Source organism: Plecotus auritus, assembly GCF_963455305.1.
Source record: "Plecotus auritus genome assembly, chromosome: 7".
Taxonomy (NCBI): domain Eukaryota; kingdom Metazoa; phylum Chordata; class Mammalia; order Chiroptera; family Vespertilionidae; genus Plecotus; species Plecotus auritus.
Genome location: NC_137774.1, coordinates 82,909,984 through 82,926,936, shown reverse-complemented (window position 1 = coordinate 82,926,936; position 16,953 = coordinate 82,909,984). Strand labels below are relative to the sequence as shown.

At 46.3% G+C, this 16,953-nt stretch overlaps 1 protein-coding gene across 2 annotated transcripts in view; it reads right to left on the bottom strand.

Annotated features, from left to right (window-relative positions):
- ABCC1 (ATP binding cassette subfamily C member 1 (ABCC1 blood group)) overlaps positions 1-13,048 on the bottom strand; it is a 160,894-nt gene extending 147,846 nt beyond the window's left edge. For both annotated transcript variants that reach the window (XM_080679392.1, XM_080679393.1), the window contains exon 1: positions 12,916-13,048. In XM_080679392.1, coding sequence (XP_080535518.1) covers positions 12,916-12,963 — 48 coding nt within the window. In that variant the 5' untranslated portion in view covers positions 12,964-13,048. The remainder of the gene's footprint in view (positions 1-12,915) is intronic.
- Positions 13,049-16,953: the final 3,905 nt, after the last annotated feature.

Below are 16,953 nucleotides of genomic sequence, written 5' to 3'. Positions count from 1 at the left end.
CCGAGTGTCCTCATGCCACAGGCCCCAGTGCTCACCCTTCCCCACTACATCCTCTTTGACCCAGGGGTGAGCCCTTTCTCCAAACCCTCCCCCACCAAGTATGCAAGCTACCTGAAGTGGGCTGGCCCTGCCTCCAGCACCAAGGGTGAAAGGACCCACCTAGACCCCAGGGAGAGTCTAATCTACCAGGAGTCTTTGTTCCTCAACCCTGGGTTAGAGAGTTAATGATCTTTAGGAAGAAGCCTTATCCAAGGTTCCCAGATAATCTAACCAATGGTTGGCAAACTGCGGCGTGCGAGCCGCGGTGTGCCGCTTGGTTGACTAATGAGTTTGCCAACCACTGGAGGGGCTTAATCACAAGGAACAACAACAGCCTGTAATTATTGGAATCGAGAGTCTAGGTCAGTGGTCGGCAAACTCATTAGTCAACAGAGCGGCAAACCCCATGTGGCTCGCGCGCCGCAGTTTGCCGACCACTCTAACCAATTGTAACTACCAGTCACTTTCCCAGCATCCAGCAGCTCCAACTTTCCCCTGGGCCCCTGGTCTCCAGCCCTGCAAGACTGACTGGAGGGACTGGAGACGACACTGTCACTTATATGCATCTATCACCGGCTCTTAATAATAACAGCGCTGAAACCGGTTTGGCTCAGTGGATAGAGCGTCGGCCTGCGGACTGAAGGGTCCCGGGTTCGGTTCCAGTCAAGGGCATGTACCTTGGTTGTGGGCACATCCCCAGTGGGAGGTGTGCAGGAGACAGCTGATCGATGTTTCTCTCTCATCGATGTTTCTAGCTCTCTATCCCTCTCCCTTCCTCTCTGTAAAATATCAATAAAATATATTAAAAAAGTAAATAATAATAACAGCAACAACAATTACAATGTGCATCCTTAGACCCTGCTAGAATGGTGAACTGAGCCAACCTTTTTAAAAACAAGGCTATCCTGGCTGGTGTGGCTCAACTGCTTGGGCATCATCCCGTGCACTGAAAGGCTGATGGTTCAACTCCCAGTCAGGGCTCATTCCCAGGTTGGGGCTCCATCCCCAGTAGGGGGCATGCAGGAGGCAGCCGGTCAATGTTTTTCTCTCACTCACCCTTCCTCTCTCTCTAAAATTCAATTAAAACATTAAAAATTTTTAAAAGACAAGGCTATAGCTAGAGCAAAACCTTTTCAAATGTTCTGAGATACTCCACTCCTGAGAATATGTTCTAAGAAATAAGTCAACAAGCACTATCCACATGATATTCATTACAATGTTTTCTTTTAAAAAAATGTTAATGATTTTAAAAATGATGTAAAAAAACATTACATTAATGATGTGAAAAAACCATTTCCATTAATGATGTAAAAAAACATTTTAATGTTTCTTTAAAAGGGGGAAGGGAGTACTGCAAACTACACGTCAAACCAAAGGTAGCAATTATGTAAATTATAGTCCACCAATACCAGGAACTGTCACTTGGACATTTAAAGGTATAATTTTAAACGTTATGTAGGAGCTTGGGAAAATTCTCACAACTGTAAATGAAAAATGTAAGATAGAAAATGGCAGGCAAGCTACTAGTGCAACCTTGCAAAACAACATACAAATCTGGACAGGAACTGGACATTAACAAGATCAACAGACCAAAAATGGCTTATGACAAAATATTTGCAACACACATGACAGACACAATTCCCAATACCTCGAGAGTCCTGCACATCAATAGGAAAAGGACAAGCCATTATAAAGATGTACAGAAAGGACTCTCAGCTTCTACCTTCTAAGGGAAATAGATGAAAATAATTTATATTCATCAAATTAACATAATTCAGCCATGTCCAGGGCTGTGACGGAGGCAGAGAAATGCAAATTCCCATTATACTGTCACTGGAAATGGACCTGCTACAACCTTTATGGAAAATAGCCACCCAAGACCTATTAAATATAAAAATGACACTTATTGGACCACTGTTTACAGGATCAAAAAATGGGAAATGAATGCAAGCAATGGTTATTAGTAGAGAAATGGATGATTTAATTATGGCAAATCTGTAACCTGAAATGTTGAACTGCTATAAAAAACTAGTGAATCTATGCATTGCCATGTATCGTATGTTAAGTAAAAATAAAATGCAATAATTGTAACAGAACCCATTTATTTTAAACGTATTATTTATGTTTATAAATGTTTTTATAAAGACTAGAGGAATATCTTGGTTATCAGATAACTCAAGCGAGTAGCTTGTTAACTATTTAAATATCTCTATCACCCAGCCGGTGTAACTCAGTGGTTGAGCGTCAACCTATGAACCAGGAGGTCACAATTCAATTACTGGCCAGGACACATGCCCAGGTTGCAGGCTCAATCCCCAATAGGGGATGTGCAGGAGGCAGCTCATCAATGCTTCTCTCTCATCGTTGATGTTTCTCTCTCTCTCTCCCTCTCCCTTTCTCTCTGAAATCAGTAACAATATACGTATTTTTTAAATCTCTACATTGCCTGGCTATTGTGGCTTAGTTGGCTGAGCACTGTCCCATGCACCAGCAGGTTGCCAGTGCCATGTCCTGGTCCCAGGCTCAATCCCCAGTAGGGGGCGCACAGGAGGCAGCCGATCATTGTTTCTCTCTCATTGGTGTTTCTCTGTTTCCCTCTCCCCTCCTCTCTCCGAAATCAATAAAAACATATTTTAAAAAATAAGTAAATATATGTTATTCTGTAATTAGAAAACTAAACTGGAAAATTGGTGTAAAAATTAAATCAGAGTTGCATTAGCACAGTGGGATTATGTTGTTACACTGTCTCATCGGTTTCAGAACATAATCTTTTCAAAATTGGAACAGAACCAAGCACTCTCTGGACTGAACCCCTTGGAAAGTGAGGCTTAGCCCTTCTCACTATCCAGGGAAGCAAGGGGAGCCTGGTCTAGCCCCAGCTTGCTCAATGCTCTCAAATGCCAGGAACACAACAACGGCTTAATCAATGCTGGTGGGTCGGTCCATCAGTGGGAGTATAAACTATGGCAGCCACCTGGCAATTAGCACCATCCAATTTCAGTATGCATCTATCCCTGCACCCAGCAATTTCTCTTGGGGGAATTTATTCTGCATCTGTTTGCATCTATTTGCATACATGTGCAAAGGTGAATGCCCAGGGATGGTCCAGGCAGCACTATTTATCATGCCAAAAATCTGGAACTCACTCCAACAATGACCAAGAGGGGATTGGATGAATATATGGCTCAGTCATATAACAGGAGAACGTGTGGCCTGTAAAGAAGTGTTATTTTTGTTGGTGGGAATGCAGGTTGGTACAGCCACTACGGTAAGCAGTTTGGAGTTACTTATGACCCAGCGATTCCACTTCTGGGGATATATCCAAAGAAACCTGAAACACTAATTCAAAAGAATATATGCATCCCTGTGTTCATTGCAGCATTATTTACAATAGCTAAGATTTGGAAGCAGCCCAAGTGCTCATCAGTAGATGAGTGAATAAAAAAATCTATGGTACATTTACACAATGGAACACTACTTGGCCATAAAAAAAGAAGGAAATCTTACCTTTTGCAACAGCATGGATGGACATGGAGAGAGTTATGCTAAGTGAAATAAGCCAGTCAGAGAAAGACAAATATATGATTTCACTAATATGTGGAATCTAATGAACAAAATTAACAAACAAAATAGAAGCAGATTTATAGATACAGAGAACAGACTGACAGCTGTCAGAGAGTAGGGGGCTGGGTAAAAAGATGAAAGGATTAAGGGCAAAAAACTCATAGACAACAGTATGGCGATTACCAGAGAGAAAATGAGATGGAGGGAGGTAGGAGAGGGTAAAGGAAGGATAAACAGGGATGGAAGTAGGCTTGACTCGGGGTGGTGAACACACAACACAATACACAGATGATGTATTATAGAATGGTACTTCTGAAACCGACATAATTTTATTAACCAATGTCACCCCAATAAATTCAATGAAAAAGAAGTGCTATTTCCTTTTCCTTTCTATTTGCGTGGACCTAACATGGAAAGAAGATCATCATTGGTATTTTTTAAAACGTGCTTTTATTGATTTTAGAGAGAGGACAAGGGAGAGGTAGAGTGAGAAAGAGAAACATCGATATGAGAAACATCAATCCGCTGCCTCCTACATGAACCCCCGACCAGGGATTGAACATGCAACCTGGGTATGTGCCCTGACTAGGAATCAAACCGGCGACCTTTCACTGCACAGGACGATGCTCAACCAACTGAGTCACACCAGCCAGGCTCATCATTGGTTTTTAAGTGAAGGAAGTAAAATACATAACATGATTTAGAATATGATCTCATTTAGGGAGGGGAAAGAGATATGCACACTCTCCCTCAGTCCTTCATACATATTTGCATATGCTTAGAATTTTTCTAGAAGGACACCCAAGAAACTATCACCAATGGCTGCTTCTGGGAACAGAGAGCAGGGAGGGGAAGTACCGAAAGTTTTACTTTCCATTTATATTCTTCTAGACTCTTCACCTTTTTAAAAGTAATGGCACAATCAAAAATGTTACCATACGAGATCTTCCTCATACAATCAACCAGATCAATTCAACAGCTAATTTTAAAAGAAGAGATTTCTAGCAATCTATGTATAGAAAGTCACCTTAATCACCTAGGAAAGCATTTCAGAGAAAGAGAGAGAGAGAGAGAGAGAGAGAGAGAGAGAGAGAGAGAGATATTATCTCATCATCTTAACAGGTCATGAAAAGCCTTGGGTCTGACCTTGAAGAGTTTCAGCTAAGGTTCTGAAACCAATGAGACTCATAAAAAAAATATTTTTAACTTCATTTAATTTTAAAACCCTGAGATTCATTCAAGCATAAATGTATCACAAGCCCATGTTTTTGTTGGGGGGGGAAATTTTGCTCCATTTCCTCTCCAAGCTGAGATAAGCTTCCTTCTCGGAATTACCAAGTCCTTTTTATTACAAGCCATTTTATTAGTGCTTCATCCATTTTTTTAATCCTCACCCAAGGAATGAGGATATTTTTCCTTTTCTTTTTTCTTCTTTTTTTAAAATATATTTTTATTGATTTCAGAGAGGAAGGGAGAGGGAGAGAGACAGAAACATCAATGAGGAGAGAGAATCATTGATCGACTGCCTCCTGCACACCCGCTACTGGAGAGAATCATTGATTGGTTGCCTCCTGCATGGCCCCTACTGGGGATTGAGCCCACAACCCAGGCATGTACCCTAGACCAGAATCGAATCCGGGAGCCTTCAATCTGCAAGCCGATGTTCTATCCACTGAGCCGAACCAGCTAGGGCAGTGGTAGGCAAACTCATTAGTCAACAGAGACAAATATCAACAGTACGATTGAAATGTCTTTTGAGAGCCAAATTTTTTAAACTTAAACTTCTTCTAACGCCACTTCTTCAAAATAGACTCGCCCAGGTCATGGTATTTTGTGGAAGAGCCACGCTCAAGGGGCCAAAGAGCCGCATGTGGCTCTCGAGCCCCGGTTTGCTGACCACTGAGCTAGGGCAGTGGTCGACAAACTGCGGCTCGCGAGCCACAGTCTGTCGCTCTGTTGACTAATGAGTTTGCTGACCACTGACCTAGACTCTCGATTCCAATAATTACAGGCTGTTGTTGTTCCTTGTGATTAAGCCCCTATCCCAGTGGTCGGCAAACTCATTAGTCAACAGAGCTGCAGTTTGTCAACCACTGAGCTAGGGCATTCCCCTGGTTTACAGAGAGAGTGGAAGGGAAGGGGGTGAGGGGGAGAGAGAGAGAAACATGGATATGTTTCAATTGGCGGCCTCCAACACCCACCCTGATCTGGGATCAGGGATTGAACCTGCAACCCAGGTATGTGCCCTTGACCAGGAATTGAACCTGGGACCCATCAGTGGAGGCTGGTGCTCCAACCATTGAGCCACACCAACTAGGGTGATTTTATCCATTTTCGCAGAATGCTCCAGGCAAGATTTTTATGACACCAGCTCTGCAGTTCCTTTGAGTTAAGCTCTGTGATAGTTTGACCATGCCAACCACCCCAGGGCCTTTATATGTGTGGTTCCCTCTATCTGAGGCATCCTTCCCCCAGGACTGGCACAGCCAGCTTCAACATTCAAGCCATAGGTCAAATGTCACCTCCTCTGAAAGGCCTTCCCTGGACATCCCTCTCATAGCTTGCAACCAACCCAGGTCCTTCCCAGCTTATGTCTTGGTGGCACTTAGCACCATCCAAAATCATCTTGACCATTCCCGGTGTATGCTCCTTGAGAACATGGGCCTCGTCTGTCTCATTCGTGTTATATTCCCCGTGTCTAGAACAGTGCCGGCGCACAGGAGATGCTCCGTTAATAATACAAGCTTAAATGAATGAGAGAGAAACGACTGTAGGAGGAACAAGAAAATCCAGTGCTTTAAAAGACCACACTTAAGTTCTCCATCCTAGGAAAACTTCAGCACTTGATAAACACTCTTGCACCCCCAAGCAAGTAGTTACCTAAGAAGCCAATAAAAAGTAAACTGAGGTTCTCAGAGAGAAAACTCACAGCGGGGAGGGAAAAGCCCTATCAACCCTCAATTACTACCTGAGGGTCCTTGGTGACTGCCTAGGGCAGTGGTCGGCAAACTGCGGCTCTGTTAACTAGTGAGTTTGCCGACCACTGGCCTAGGGCCACCCTCCCCAGTCATCTAGACCCACTTTCCAGAACTCGGCAACATCCTGCAGGAGATGAACCCCACAATTAAACCAAGGAGACACTTAAGAAGACTCTCGACTTTTTATTGTCCACCTATTATGAAGGAGCAGAGCTTCAAAGTCGACCTCTAAAAGCAGGAGTTTTCACTCTCGGGACTGAACCAGCACGGATTAGGGAGACGGACACAGCCCTCAGTGAAAAGAGACAAACAGCATGAAAACAGCTGCAGGTTCCTTCTCCAGCTAATTGGAGTTTAACCTCCTTAACGTCTCATTAAGCTTCTCCAAGGCAACCCCAAATTATACAAGCAGTCCAACAGCCTAATAACTCCTAGGGACATGGAAGGAGGGCCAAACTCTCGACCAAAATTTCTTCTCTAGGTTCCTCCACACCTATGGCTGTGTGACTTCGCCATCCAGGGGACATTTGACAATGTCTGGAGGCATCTGTGTTGCCACCGCAAGGGGAGGTGCTGGTCAAATCTAGTGGGTCGAGGCCAGGGATGCAACTCAACATGCCACAGTGCTCAGCACAGCCTCCCACAACAGAGAATTATCTGGCCCCAAACGTCAAGAGTGCCGAGGCTGAGAAACTGTGCTCCACACCTACCACCCACCCCCAAACTGGCTTCTTCAAAGGCCGCCCTCAACCCTCAGCCTTCAAGAGGGAAGAACAGGTTCCAACCTCCATCAGAAGAGACACACTGCCCCAGTTTCCGTGCCAGGCGGGGGAAGTGCTTGCCTCAAGATGTCCAAGCCCTTGCCATTATCCACCCCCACTTTATTAGCACTTTATTTTTTTTATTTTTTTTTTGTTTGCAAAATATTCAGGCAAGTATTTATGGGCTACAGTTTCACCGACCACTGAGATTCAGTAAGAAAAGCTAGACGTTATATACTGCCACAAAAATCTGGAGCTAACACACAAATTAGACTCTCGTTTCAAATTCCTCCAACAACATGGCCATGCTGGAGCCAGGATGTTTGCATCAAGCTAGCGATTCCAATAGGCCCCAGGCATTTCACCAAAAGGTTGGGCTCCGAAGCACGGGATGGCAACTCAAATACCTACTGGTGCCAGGTGGGTTCCATCGGTGAGCGAAGGAAACCAGGTGAGAAAGCACAATGAAGAAAGGCAATGGAGACTGGACCTTAGAATTGAAGCTGCAGTAAGTAGTAGGGATTGCGGCCAAATGAAACCACCCAGCTGACCACCGCCATGTAAAGGCAGGCCCTGTGCTATCAGGTCTTCTGATTTTTCAAGAGAAATCAGAAATCCAGATTTTTCTGTGAGATCTTACAATCAATCAATATTAGCAATTATAGTGATTCATAATTAAAATAAAGCCAAACCGCCAAAACCGGTTTGGCTCAGTGGATAGAGCGTCGGCCTGCGGACTGGAGGGTCCCGGGTTCGATTCCGGTCAAGGGCATGTACCTTGGTTGCGGGCACATCCCCAGTGGGGAGTGTGCAGGAGGCAGCTAATCGATGTTTCTCTCTCATCGATGTTTCTAGCTCTCTATCCCTCTCCCTTCCTCTCTGTAAAATATCAATAAAATATATTTAAAAAATAAAAAATAAAAAAAATAAAGCCAAACCAGCACTCTTCCGGGCTAGATCTAAGCCCCAGTTTGGAACTTGTACCTCAGCCACTAAAATTCACATGTGAATTAAGCCTACTTTGTGTGAGGCACTGGGTCCTGGGACAAGACAGATGGATGAGACTCAGTCTGACCCTTGCAAGGTAAAATATAAGCAGTCAAATGTGGAAGCTGGAGGGCTCGGTCTACCTGAGTATCCATTTGATACAGGTGAGTAACTTTCATCCTTAGGGATCTCTGGAGAAAAGCTTCAACCAAGTTCAAAAGCCATTCCAGTACTTAATGGCATTCATTCATTCAACTGTTTACTGAGCACCTACTACTAGTATGTTCCAGGCACTGTTCTAGATGCTGGGATTATGGTCATAAACAAACAGGCAAAAACTCTTGCCCTGTGAAGTTGACCTTGTGGGAAGAAAAAAAGTAAAATATTTGGTGTCTTAGGTGATAGTGTAAAGTGCTGTGGGTGGGGGGTGGGAGAGCAGGGACTATTGGGGTGGGGAAGAGGGAAGGCTGCCTGAGTGACATTTGAACACAGAATTAAAGGTGAAGGAGCATTCCAGGCAGGGACAACAGCCAGCGCAAAGGCCTTGAGGCAGCTCGTAGCCTGTGTGCCTGGCGTGGAATGAGACTGGAAAGTAGCAGGCAACAGGTCAGAGATGATGGGCCTGACACTGCCAGGTGTAGAAACCCCTGAGGGAAGTGGGAGCCACTGTAGGGTTTTAAGCAGAAGGGGGACAGGATCCCTCTGGCTGCTGGCTTGGAACTTGACTATAAGGGTCAAGAAGGGAAGCAGGGAGAGCAATGAGGAGGAAATGTTTAAATCCAGGGGTAAGCCAATGGCTCCAGCCAGAGCGGTAGTGGGGAAGGCTGTGAGAAGGATCTGCTGACAGATCAGATGTGGGATGGGAGGGAAAATGAGGAGCCAAGGATGACGCAGGCTTCTGGCTTGAGCCTCAGAAGACTGGGCTGCCTTTAACTCAGATGGGAGGGCTAGGGGAAGGATAGGGTAAGTTGGAGATACCCAGGTGCAGGTATTGGTTCCTAAAAACCGAGTCCAGGAGTAGAAAGAGATTTTTCATCCATCACCATGGTCCAAAGACCAGGTAACCTGAAGACTCTCACAAATGAAGCTGGTCCAGGCCCCTGGTTAGTCTATGCCAAACAAGCCAGCTGTGGCTTCCTTCTGCAAGGCCCAAGGGCAACCAGATCCCCTGAATTAGGCCTTGTCCTTGACTGTCCTCTCAAAGGTTCCCTGTTTCTGCTTCCAAAGCCATTTACCTTGCTATCTTGTCACACTGCCATTCTAGGCCTCAGATTCAACCTGCGTGAAGTACTCATGGAGGGAGGCCCCATAAGCTCCAGAGTCCCTTTGAACTCTAACAATCCATAAGCGAGAGGGAGGAAACTGGAAGGAGGGGAGGACAAAAAGGAGAAACAGAAGAAAGCAAAGCAATGAACCTGAAAACCAACAGAGTATTTGGAGGATGGAAAAAATTTTAGCTTTTCATAGATTGCTGTGAAGCCATGGGGAGTTCTGAAGGCAGGAATTAGACTGACTCAAGGCCAGACCTTACCCTAAAAGGAATTTCTAACAGCTTCTAAGATATCCCCCTTTTCACACCTGTTGGCAGTTAAATCAAATATTCAGGGGTTTCCTGAGTTGAAGGATGGATGGCTCAGAGCATCTCTGTAGCAAATAACACTAGGACCAAATATTAACTAGAGAATTAGGGTCGACCACTCACAATTACTGAGTGCCAACTGTATACCAAGCAACAACATTCTTGGTTCATGGCAAGAATAAGCTCATTTATTCCTTCAAATCACCACTATTTGCCATTTTCCACATGAGGAAACTGAGGCATGGAGGGGGGCAACACCTCACTTAAGCTGCAGAGTCAAGATTTGAACCCAGGGAATTCAAGTACTCGCTCTGAGCCACCGCACTACACTGCTTACTGATTTGTTTTCTCTACTTTTCTACATTTTGCAATTTTTCTATACTGGCCATGCAACCTAGTAATAAACAAACAAAAAAAAATGTTTTTTAATTAATTCACAAGGAAAGGCCCAGTCCCATTTTCCCAACCACCAAACATCAACCAATGAACAGTCCCTCCTACGAGCCCCACCCCACTCCAGAAACTCTCAGTGGAAAAAGGCAGCCAAGCACTGAACTCGGCCCCCTATTTTCCATTTAGATAATGAAGTTCCTCTTTTTTCAGCCCAGAGCATTTGCCTGAGTAAAGGCAGTATGTCAGTGGAACCCTCAGCATGGGCCATTTCCATACTCTGGTTTTTCTGGAAATTTCCTGGGGCTCAGAGGCAGGCACTGGCCCAGAAACAGGGCTCTGATAGGAGTGTCACCTGGGCTTGTCACCTTGATTTCTAAACACCTGTCCTTGATCAGGGGAGGAACCAGGCATGAGTGAATGGGTGAACCAATCCCATCACCACCCCCTGAATAAAAAGTGGGTCCAAAGGAAGGACAAACAATTCAAAACATACAACTTTATCTTTGGAAAATAATAACCATTGTTTAACTCTGTGCAGGGCACAGGCTGAGCCATTATATAGATGAACTCATTTACTCTTCACAACCCTAGGCGGTGGGGAGTTTTTGGCCCCTGCTCCCATTTTACAGATGAGGAAACTGACACAGAAAAGTGAAGTGGCCTGCCCAAAGTTGCACAGTTATCTAACAGCTGGGAGGCCAGCCGCCCCAGAAAACACAAGCTACCTGCTTTCTGTTACATTTGGTTTCTCCTGCTATCTGGAAGTTGGTATGCCTCCGCTGTCTGCTCCCAAACTCTGGTTCCAGAACACCCCCAGAAACGGGAGCATCTAGTGAGTCCAGCCATCCAGAGGGAGGAGAGGCAGAGGGAAAATGAAAGGCCTGGCAGAGGTGAAGGCCAGTCACTTGGCAATTTCTGTAGCGAAAAGTCCTTGCAAGGAGAAAAAATCCAATTGGTTTTCCAGATGAGCTTCTTAAACTAAATAAACAGGACACCCCCAAACACACTCAACTTTGGAAAACCTCATTAGCCATCAATCAACTACATCCTGATGCAGAATCTAATTTATGGTTGCCTATTCCACCTGCCCCCACTCCTCTGTCATTTAGAAAAACAGAAACAAGGAAATACTCCAGAATTCACACCAACACTAGATCAGATCCCCATCTGCATCCTTGCAGAAATCATCTTACTGCTTACTGGCACAGCGAGCAAGGACTCCACAGGTTTTCCTCTGGTAGATAAGAGTCCTACTTTGTAAATGGCCTGCTCTCCAATGGCTCCAAGACCCCAAATGCAACGCTGTTTCCAGCCCTGACCCCACTGGCCTGAAAATGGGAGGCATACCAAGGTGTGTTTGGGTTGTTCTACCAAATGATACCCCTGCCCTGCCAAAAAAAAAAAAAAAAAAAAAGCCTTCTCATGACTTTTCCAACACTCCAAATGCAGCCTCCAAGAGAAGAACCACAAAACAGAACAAGAAGGTATTTTTGGATGCTAATCGCCAGCTCCTAGGAGCCAAGGGTGTTTATCTCTGATTCCTAAACAGAAGTGGAAAAACTATCAGGTCCAAATCAGTGTACAGTGTTTACAAATAATCAAGCTGGCCTGACAAAGACGGGCCCTCCTGGAACAAAGGAGGAAATCACATTAGAAGGAAGCTGAAGTCCAAGACACTGGGATTAAACCACAGAAAGCAGACTCCAGAAACCCAGCCACGCTCAGCACTGAACATTCAGAAGAAAACTTGAAGTTAGAAGAGGTGGAGGTCCTACAGAGAGGAGCCTGCTTTACAGGAGTGAGATGGCACGCCCACCGGTACCAGGGTCCTGGGCATCCTCAGTGGCACCCCAAACCTAGCCAAGAGTCAGGCCAGACATGGCAGGGGTGAGAGCCCTACCTTTCTGGCTGTTCCCCAAATTTCCCCAATTCTTCCCTTGTTCCCCAAAACACCCCCCAGAGTAATTAAGCCGAAAGAAAGTCAAAGATGACAAAAAGGTGTGACCATCTGAGAGTAATGTGGATGCAAAAAAAAAACTGGGGTAAACCTCAACCAATCACTAGGAAGCCCCTCCCCAGCTCAGCCCTCTGATAACGGGGCATTCCTTGTGAAAGGGGGACCCCAACCCACAAAAGAGATGGCAGAACTTCATAGCAGGAAGACAACCTCCTTTACTGTCCTCTATCTCTGGCGTCCCTTTCCCTGAAGGTTATTTTTAATCGGAGAGGGTACCCCAAAGCAGGAAGGACCCCTCCTTTCGACCCCCTCCCCCAAGCTCTGCCCCCTCACCTTTTCCCCCAAACCCGACCTGGGCACATGCAAACCTTCCCCCTCTCCCCCACCGAACGCCTTCTCCCCAGGAACTGAGTCACCCAAGTTTTCTCCCATCAGCTAGTTGCACTCCTGACGGGGCCGGCCGCGGGCAAGCGGGGAGCGGGACCCCGAGGCCGGCTGCAGAGCGGGGAACGCGGCGCTCGGGTCGGCAGCCGGTGCCCAGGGGCTGCGGGGCCCGCCCGCCCGGGCTGGCGCTTTCTCCCGGAGCCGGCCTCCCAGCCGGCCGGCCACCCTCCCTCCCGCCGCCCCACGCGGCCCGGGCGGCCGCCGAACACGTACCCAGAAGGGGTCGGAGCCATCGGCGCTGCAGAAGCCCCTGAGCGCCATGCGGCCGGCGCGGGCACCGGCGGGCACCGGCGGGCGTGGGGCGGCGGGGCGGCAGGGCGGCGGGCGAACAGGCCCGGGTGCTGACGGCGGCGGCGGCGAGGGCGGGAGGCGACCAGGAGGGGGCCGGGGCCGCAACGCCGTCTGATTGGCCAGCGCGTCACGGGGATGCAGCGGCCCCGCCCCGCCCAAGCGCCGGGCTCGCCTCGCAGCCTTAGAGCGTGGGCCACGCGTGGAGGTCGGACCCGCGCCCCTTCGCGCCGGGGCCTGGAGACCGCGTTGGCCTGCCGCCTAGCCCCTGACCCCCGGAGCCCAATCCCATCCCCATCGGGCCGGGGAGGGTGTGCTAACCCTCCGGTGCTGCTACCGGGCATTCAGACCTGGCGACCAGTTTTCAAATCCTACTGTAATAACGATGACCGCAGCAACAATAATAAAACAGAATATAACTGAGCCTCTAAGAGCCTGGAGCGTGCCAAACACCAGCTGCGTCCTTATTGGATCCTCTATATTAATGACTTCCCTTTCATGAAAGAAGAAAACAAGGGGCAGTCAGGTTGGGCGGCTTTTCTAGGGCCACAAGGCTAACCTAGGCAGCTGCCTCCAGAGCTGACACAGAAACATAGGAAGTGGGTACACTTATGAATCTGTTGGAGAAACTGAAGCTCAGTGAGGGGAAGTGATTTGCCCAAGGTCACACAGCTGCCAAGTGATGAAAGTGGCATTCAAACCCATGACCAGTCTGATTCCAGAGCACTCATGGCGGGAGGGCTCCCAAACAGCTATTATCCCCACATGTGTGCAAAAGACTTTGGCATTTTATCCATCCTCTTTGAGCAGCACTCAGGAAATAACCAAGTTATTGATCCTCACTTTAGAAGTAAAGAAACTGAGGTCTACACACATAGTAATAATTAACAAGCATTCACAGTCACTGTGTTCTTAGCAATGTTCTTAGGCTGTGTTCTTAACAATGAACATGAATTGAGTCGGTAATGCTCTCAACAACCCCATGCGGTGAATACTTTTACTACCCCCGTTTTGTAGTTGAGACTGAGGCTCAGCAAGGCAGAGTAATTTGTCAGGGATATGTAGACAGGAAGTGGCTAAACCAGACTTTGAACCCAGGCAGACTGGTTAGGAAGGGAGGAATCTGTAATGCCAATCATTCTGCCATATTGCCTCAGATCTATTTAATGCAGAGGCAGCCAGTCACAGAGGAGTTGGGGCTGGGGCCCAGGAGTCTAGGCTTTCACTGTGACACCAGCAATGCCTTTCTTCCCTCCTCTCCTCCTTAATACCTTGACTGATGTGTAGTTTCCATTACACACACACACATACACACACACACACACACACACACACACGCACATGCGCACAGGCGTGCGCGCACACACACACACCCCAACTGCACCAACTAAAACAGGATCAGTGATTGAATTTTAGACAGCCCCCCAAAGGAACTAGTGAGGGAGGGAAGAATGGAGGGAAGATTATTTTCAATGATTTTTCTATTGTCCCAGAGTCCCCTCAGGGTGAGTGAGTTTTTAAGGGTTAATTCATTTTAGGTGATAATATTCCATGTGCTGTTGCTTTAACATTTATACATTCAACAAACACTTATGAAGCATCACCTATATGTCAGGTCTTAGGAACAAGATGAAGTTGCTGCTCCTATGGAGCTTAAAGTGTTGGGGTTTCTTGTGAGAGTTTTAATGCCTTTTTTATGGTAGGGGAACAGGTAAACCAAATAATCACATAAATAATCATTTACAGCTGTGATAAAAGCTAGGCAGAAAAAGCTGGAGGAAGAGGGCCTAAAAGAGTCCTGCCTGCTGGTGGTGAAAGTCAGGGAAGGCTTCCCGAGGAAGAAATTTTGAGTTGAGATACAGGTGATGAGTCTGATTTCCTGAGACTTGAGTTATGTTCCAGGCTGAAGAAAAGAGCTTATGGGAAAATCATGAAGCAGGACAGAGCAGATCCTTGGAGGAACCTGAAGATAGTTGGGTGAGAGGAATCTAGAGAGAGGATCAGAAAAGGCCAGAGCACGTGGGATCTTGTAGCCAAGGAAGGAGTTTCAGCTTGGCTCTAGGAGCAATGAAGAGGCCACTGGTGGGTTCTAAGCAGGGCATGGAGCAGGGTCAGGTTTCTTTCCATTCTTATCCAAACTCTTCATTCATTCATTCTTTTTAATTTTTTATGTAATGATTGATGAGAGTGAGAGCAAGAGGTTTGTTGCTCCACTTATTTATGCATTCATTGGTTGATTCTTGTTCTGTACCTTGATGGAGGATCAAACCCACAATGTTGGTGTATTGGGACGATGCTCTAACCAACTGAGCTACCAGCTAAGGCAATTCATTCTTTTAAGAAATATAATATTAATTGAGCAAGTATATGTAGGGAGCGGCTATACGGTTAAGCCTTGGACTGACCTGTTGGCAAAGCCACAAACAAGTCCCAGCTTAGAGGGCACAGCCCTCTTAGCATAATTAATCTTGACCTTATGATGCCCCCTAGATCCTTTCTGGGTAGCTAATGGGCTGTGGGAGGTGCAGCAAGTGCTGCCAAAACAAGTGAAACTCACAAGAACATTGTAACTATGGTGACCACTACCTTGTTTACCTCTGACTATAAAATAAAGGCTCAGCTTGCCTTCAGGATCTTTTCTTTGTGGCCTCAGCCAGGCACAGGAGATCCATCTCTAGACCCAGCTTATTCTCTTTGTCTGTCTTTTCCACATCTTTCGCCGCCCTCCCGCAGGCTCACCGAACCCTTGGCTGTGCTGGCACGGCACAAGCATATGAAAGGGTGCTCGACATCATTCGTTGTCAGGGAAAGGCAAATAAGAACTCAGTGAAATACTATTACATACACACCAGAACAATTGAATTGAAATGCCAAATTTTGGTCATGATGGGGAACAAGTGAAACTCTCACACTCTTGTTGGTAGAAGTGTAGATTGGTTCAACCGCTTTGGAATGCAGTCTGGCAATTTCTACTAAAGCTAAACATCCAACTACACAGTGACACAGATATTCCACTCCTTTCCAAGAGAAAGGTATGCTAGTGTCCATCAAACGACATCTACAAAAAATGTTCACAACAGCTTTATCCCAATAGCCAAAAACTAGAAAGAACCTAATGCCCATCAGAGTCAAAAGGATGAGTAAATCTGTGGCATAATAACACGATTGATTAATACACAGCAATTTTTTAAAGGATCGAATTATTAACACATGCAATAATATGAGTGTATCCCACCAAAAAGGCCACGCACAAGAGTACATTTTCCATGATCCTATTTAAATTAAGTTCAAGAACAGGCAATACTAAAAGATGCTAATCAAAGTCAGGATAATGGTGATTGTGGGGAGGGACACAAGGGAGCCTGCTGTGGAGCTGGAAATGTCCTATAACTTGACCTGGTGGTAGTTACATGGTTCTTACACACACACACACACACACTTAAAATTCATTGAGCTGAATGCTTAAGGTTGCTGTACTTTATAAAAGTTATGCCTTATATAAAAATTTTAAAATACAAAATAAACTAATTAAGTAAAAATATTTATTGTGGCTGACCATGTGCCAGACACTCTGTTAGGTGCTGTAGATACAGCAGTGGACAAAACAAAGATCATTGCCCCGTGAGAAGGAAGCAGAGAGCAGACCAAACAAATGCGTATACCTTGTATTCCAGGAAAGGAAACAGAGGCTTAGAGGAATGTGGTAACACGTTCAAGATCCCACAGGTGGGATGTGGCAGAGACCAGACCTAGCCCTGCCCTTAACCACCAAGCCCTTCCTGCGCTCCTCTTTCAGCCACAGGCTCAAAGGCCCTCTCTTCCCCTGCCCTCCAAGCCCCTTCATCCCCATCTTCGGCTCTAGTACAATAACGGACACCCTCTGACCAAGTGGCTCTGGGCCCTGGGCCATACCCACCCAAATGACAACAAACAAAATAACTGGAGATGAAGATGTAGGATGAG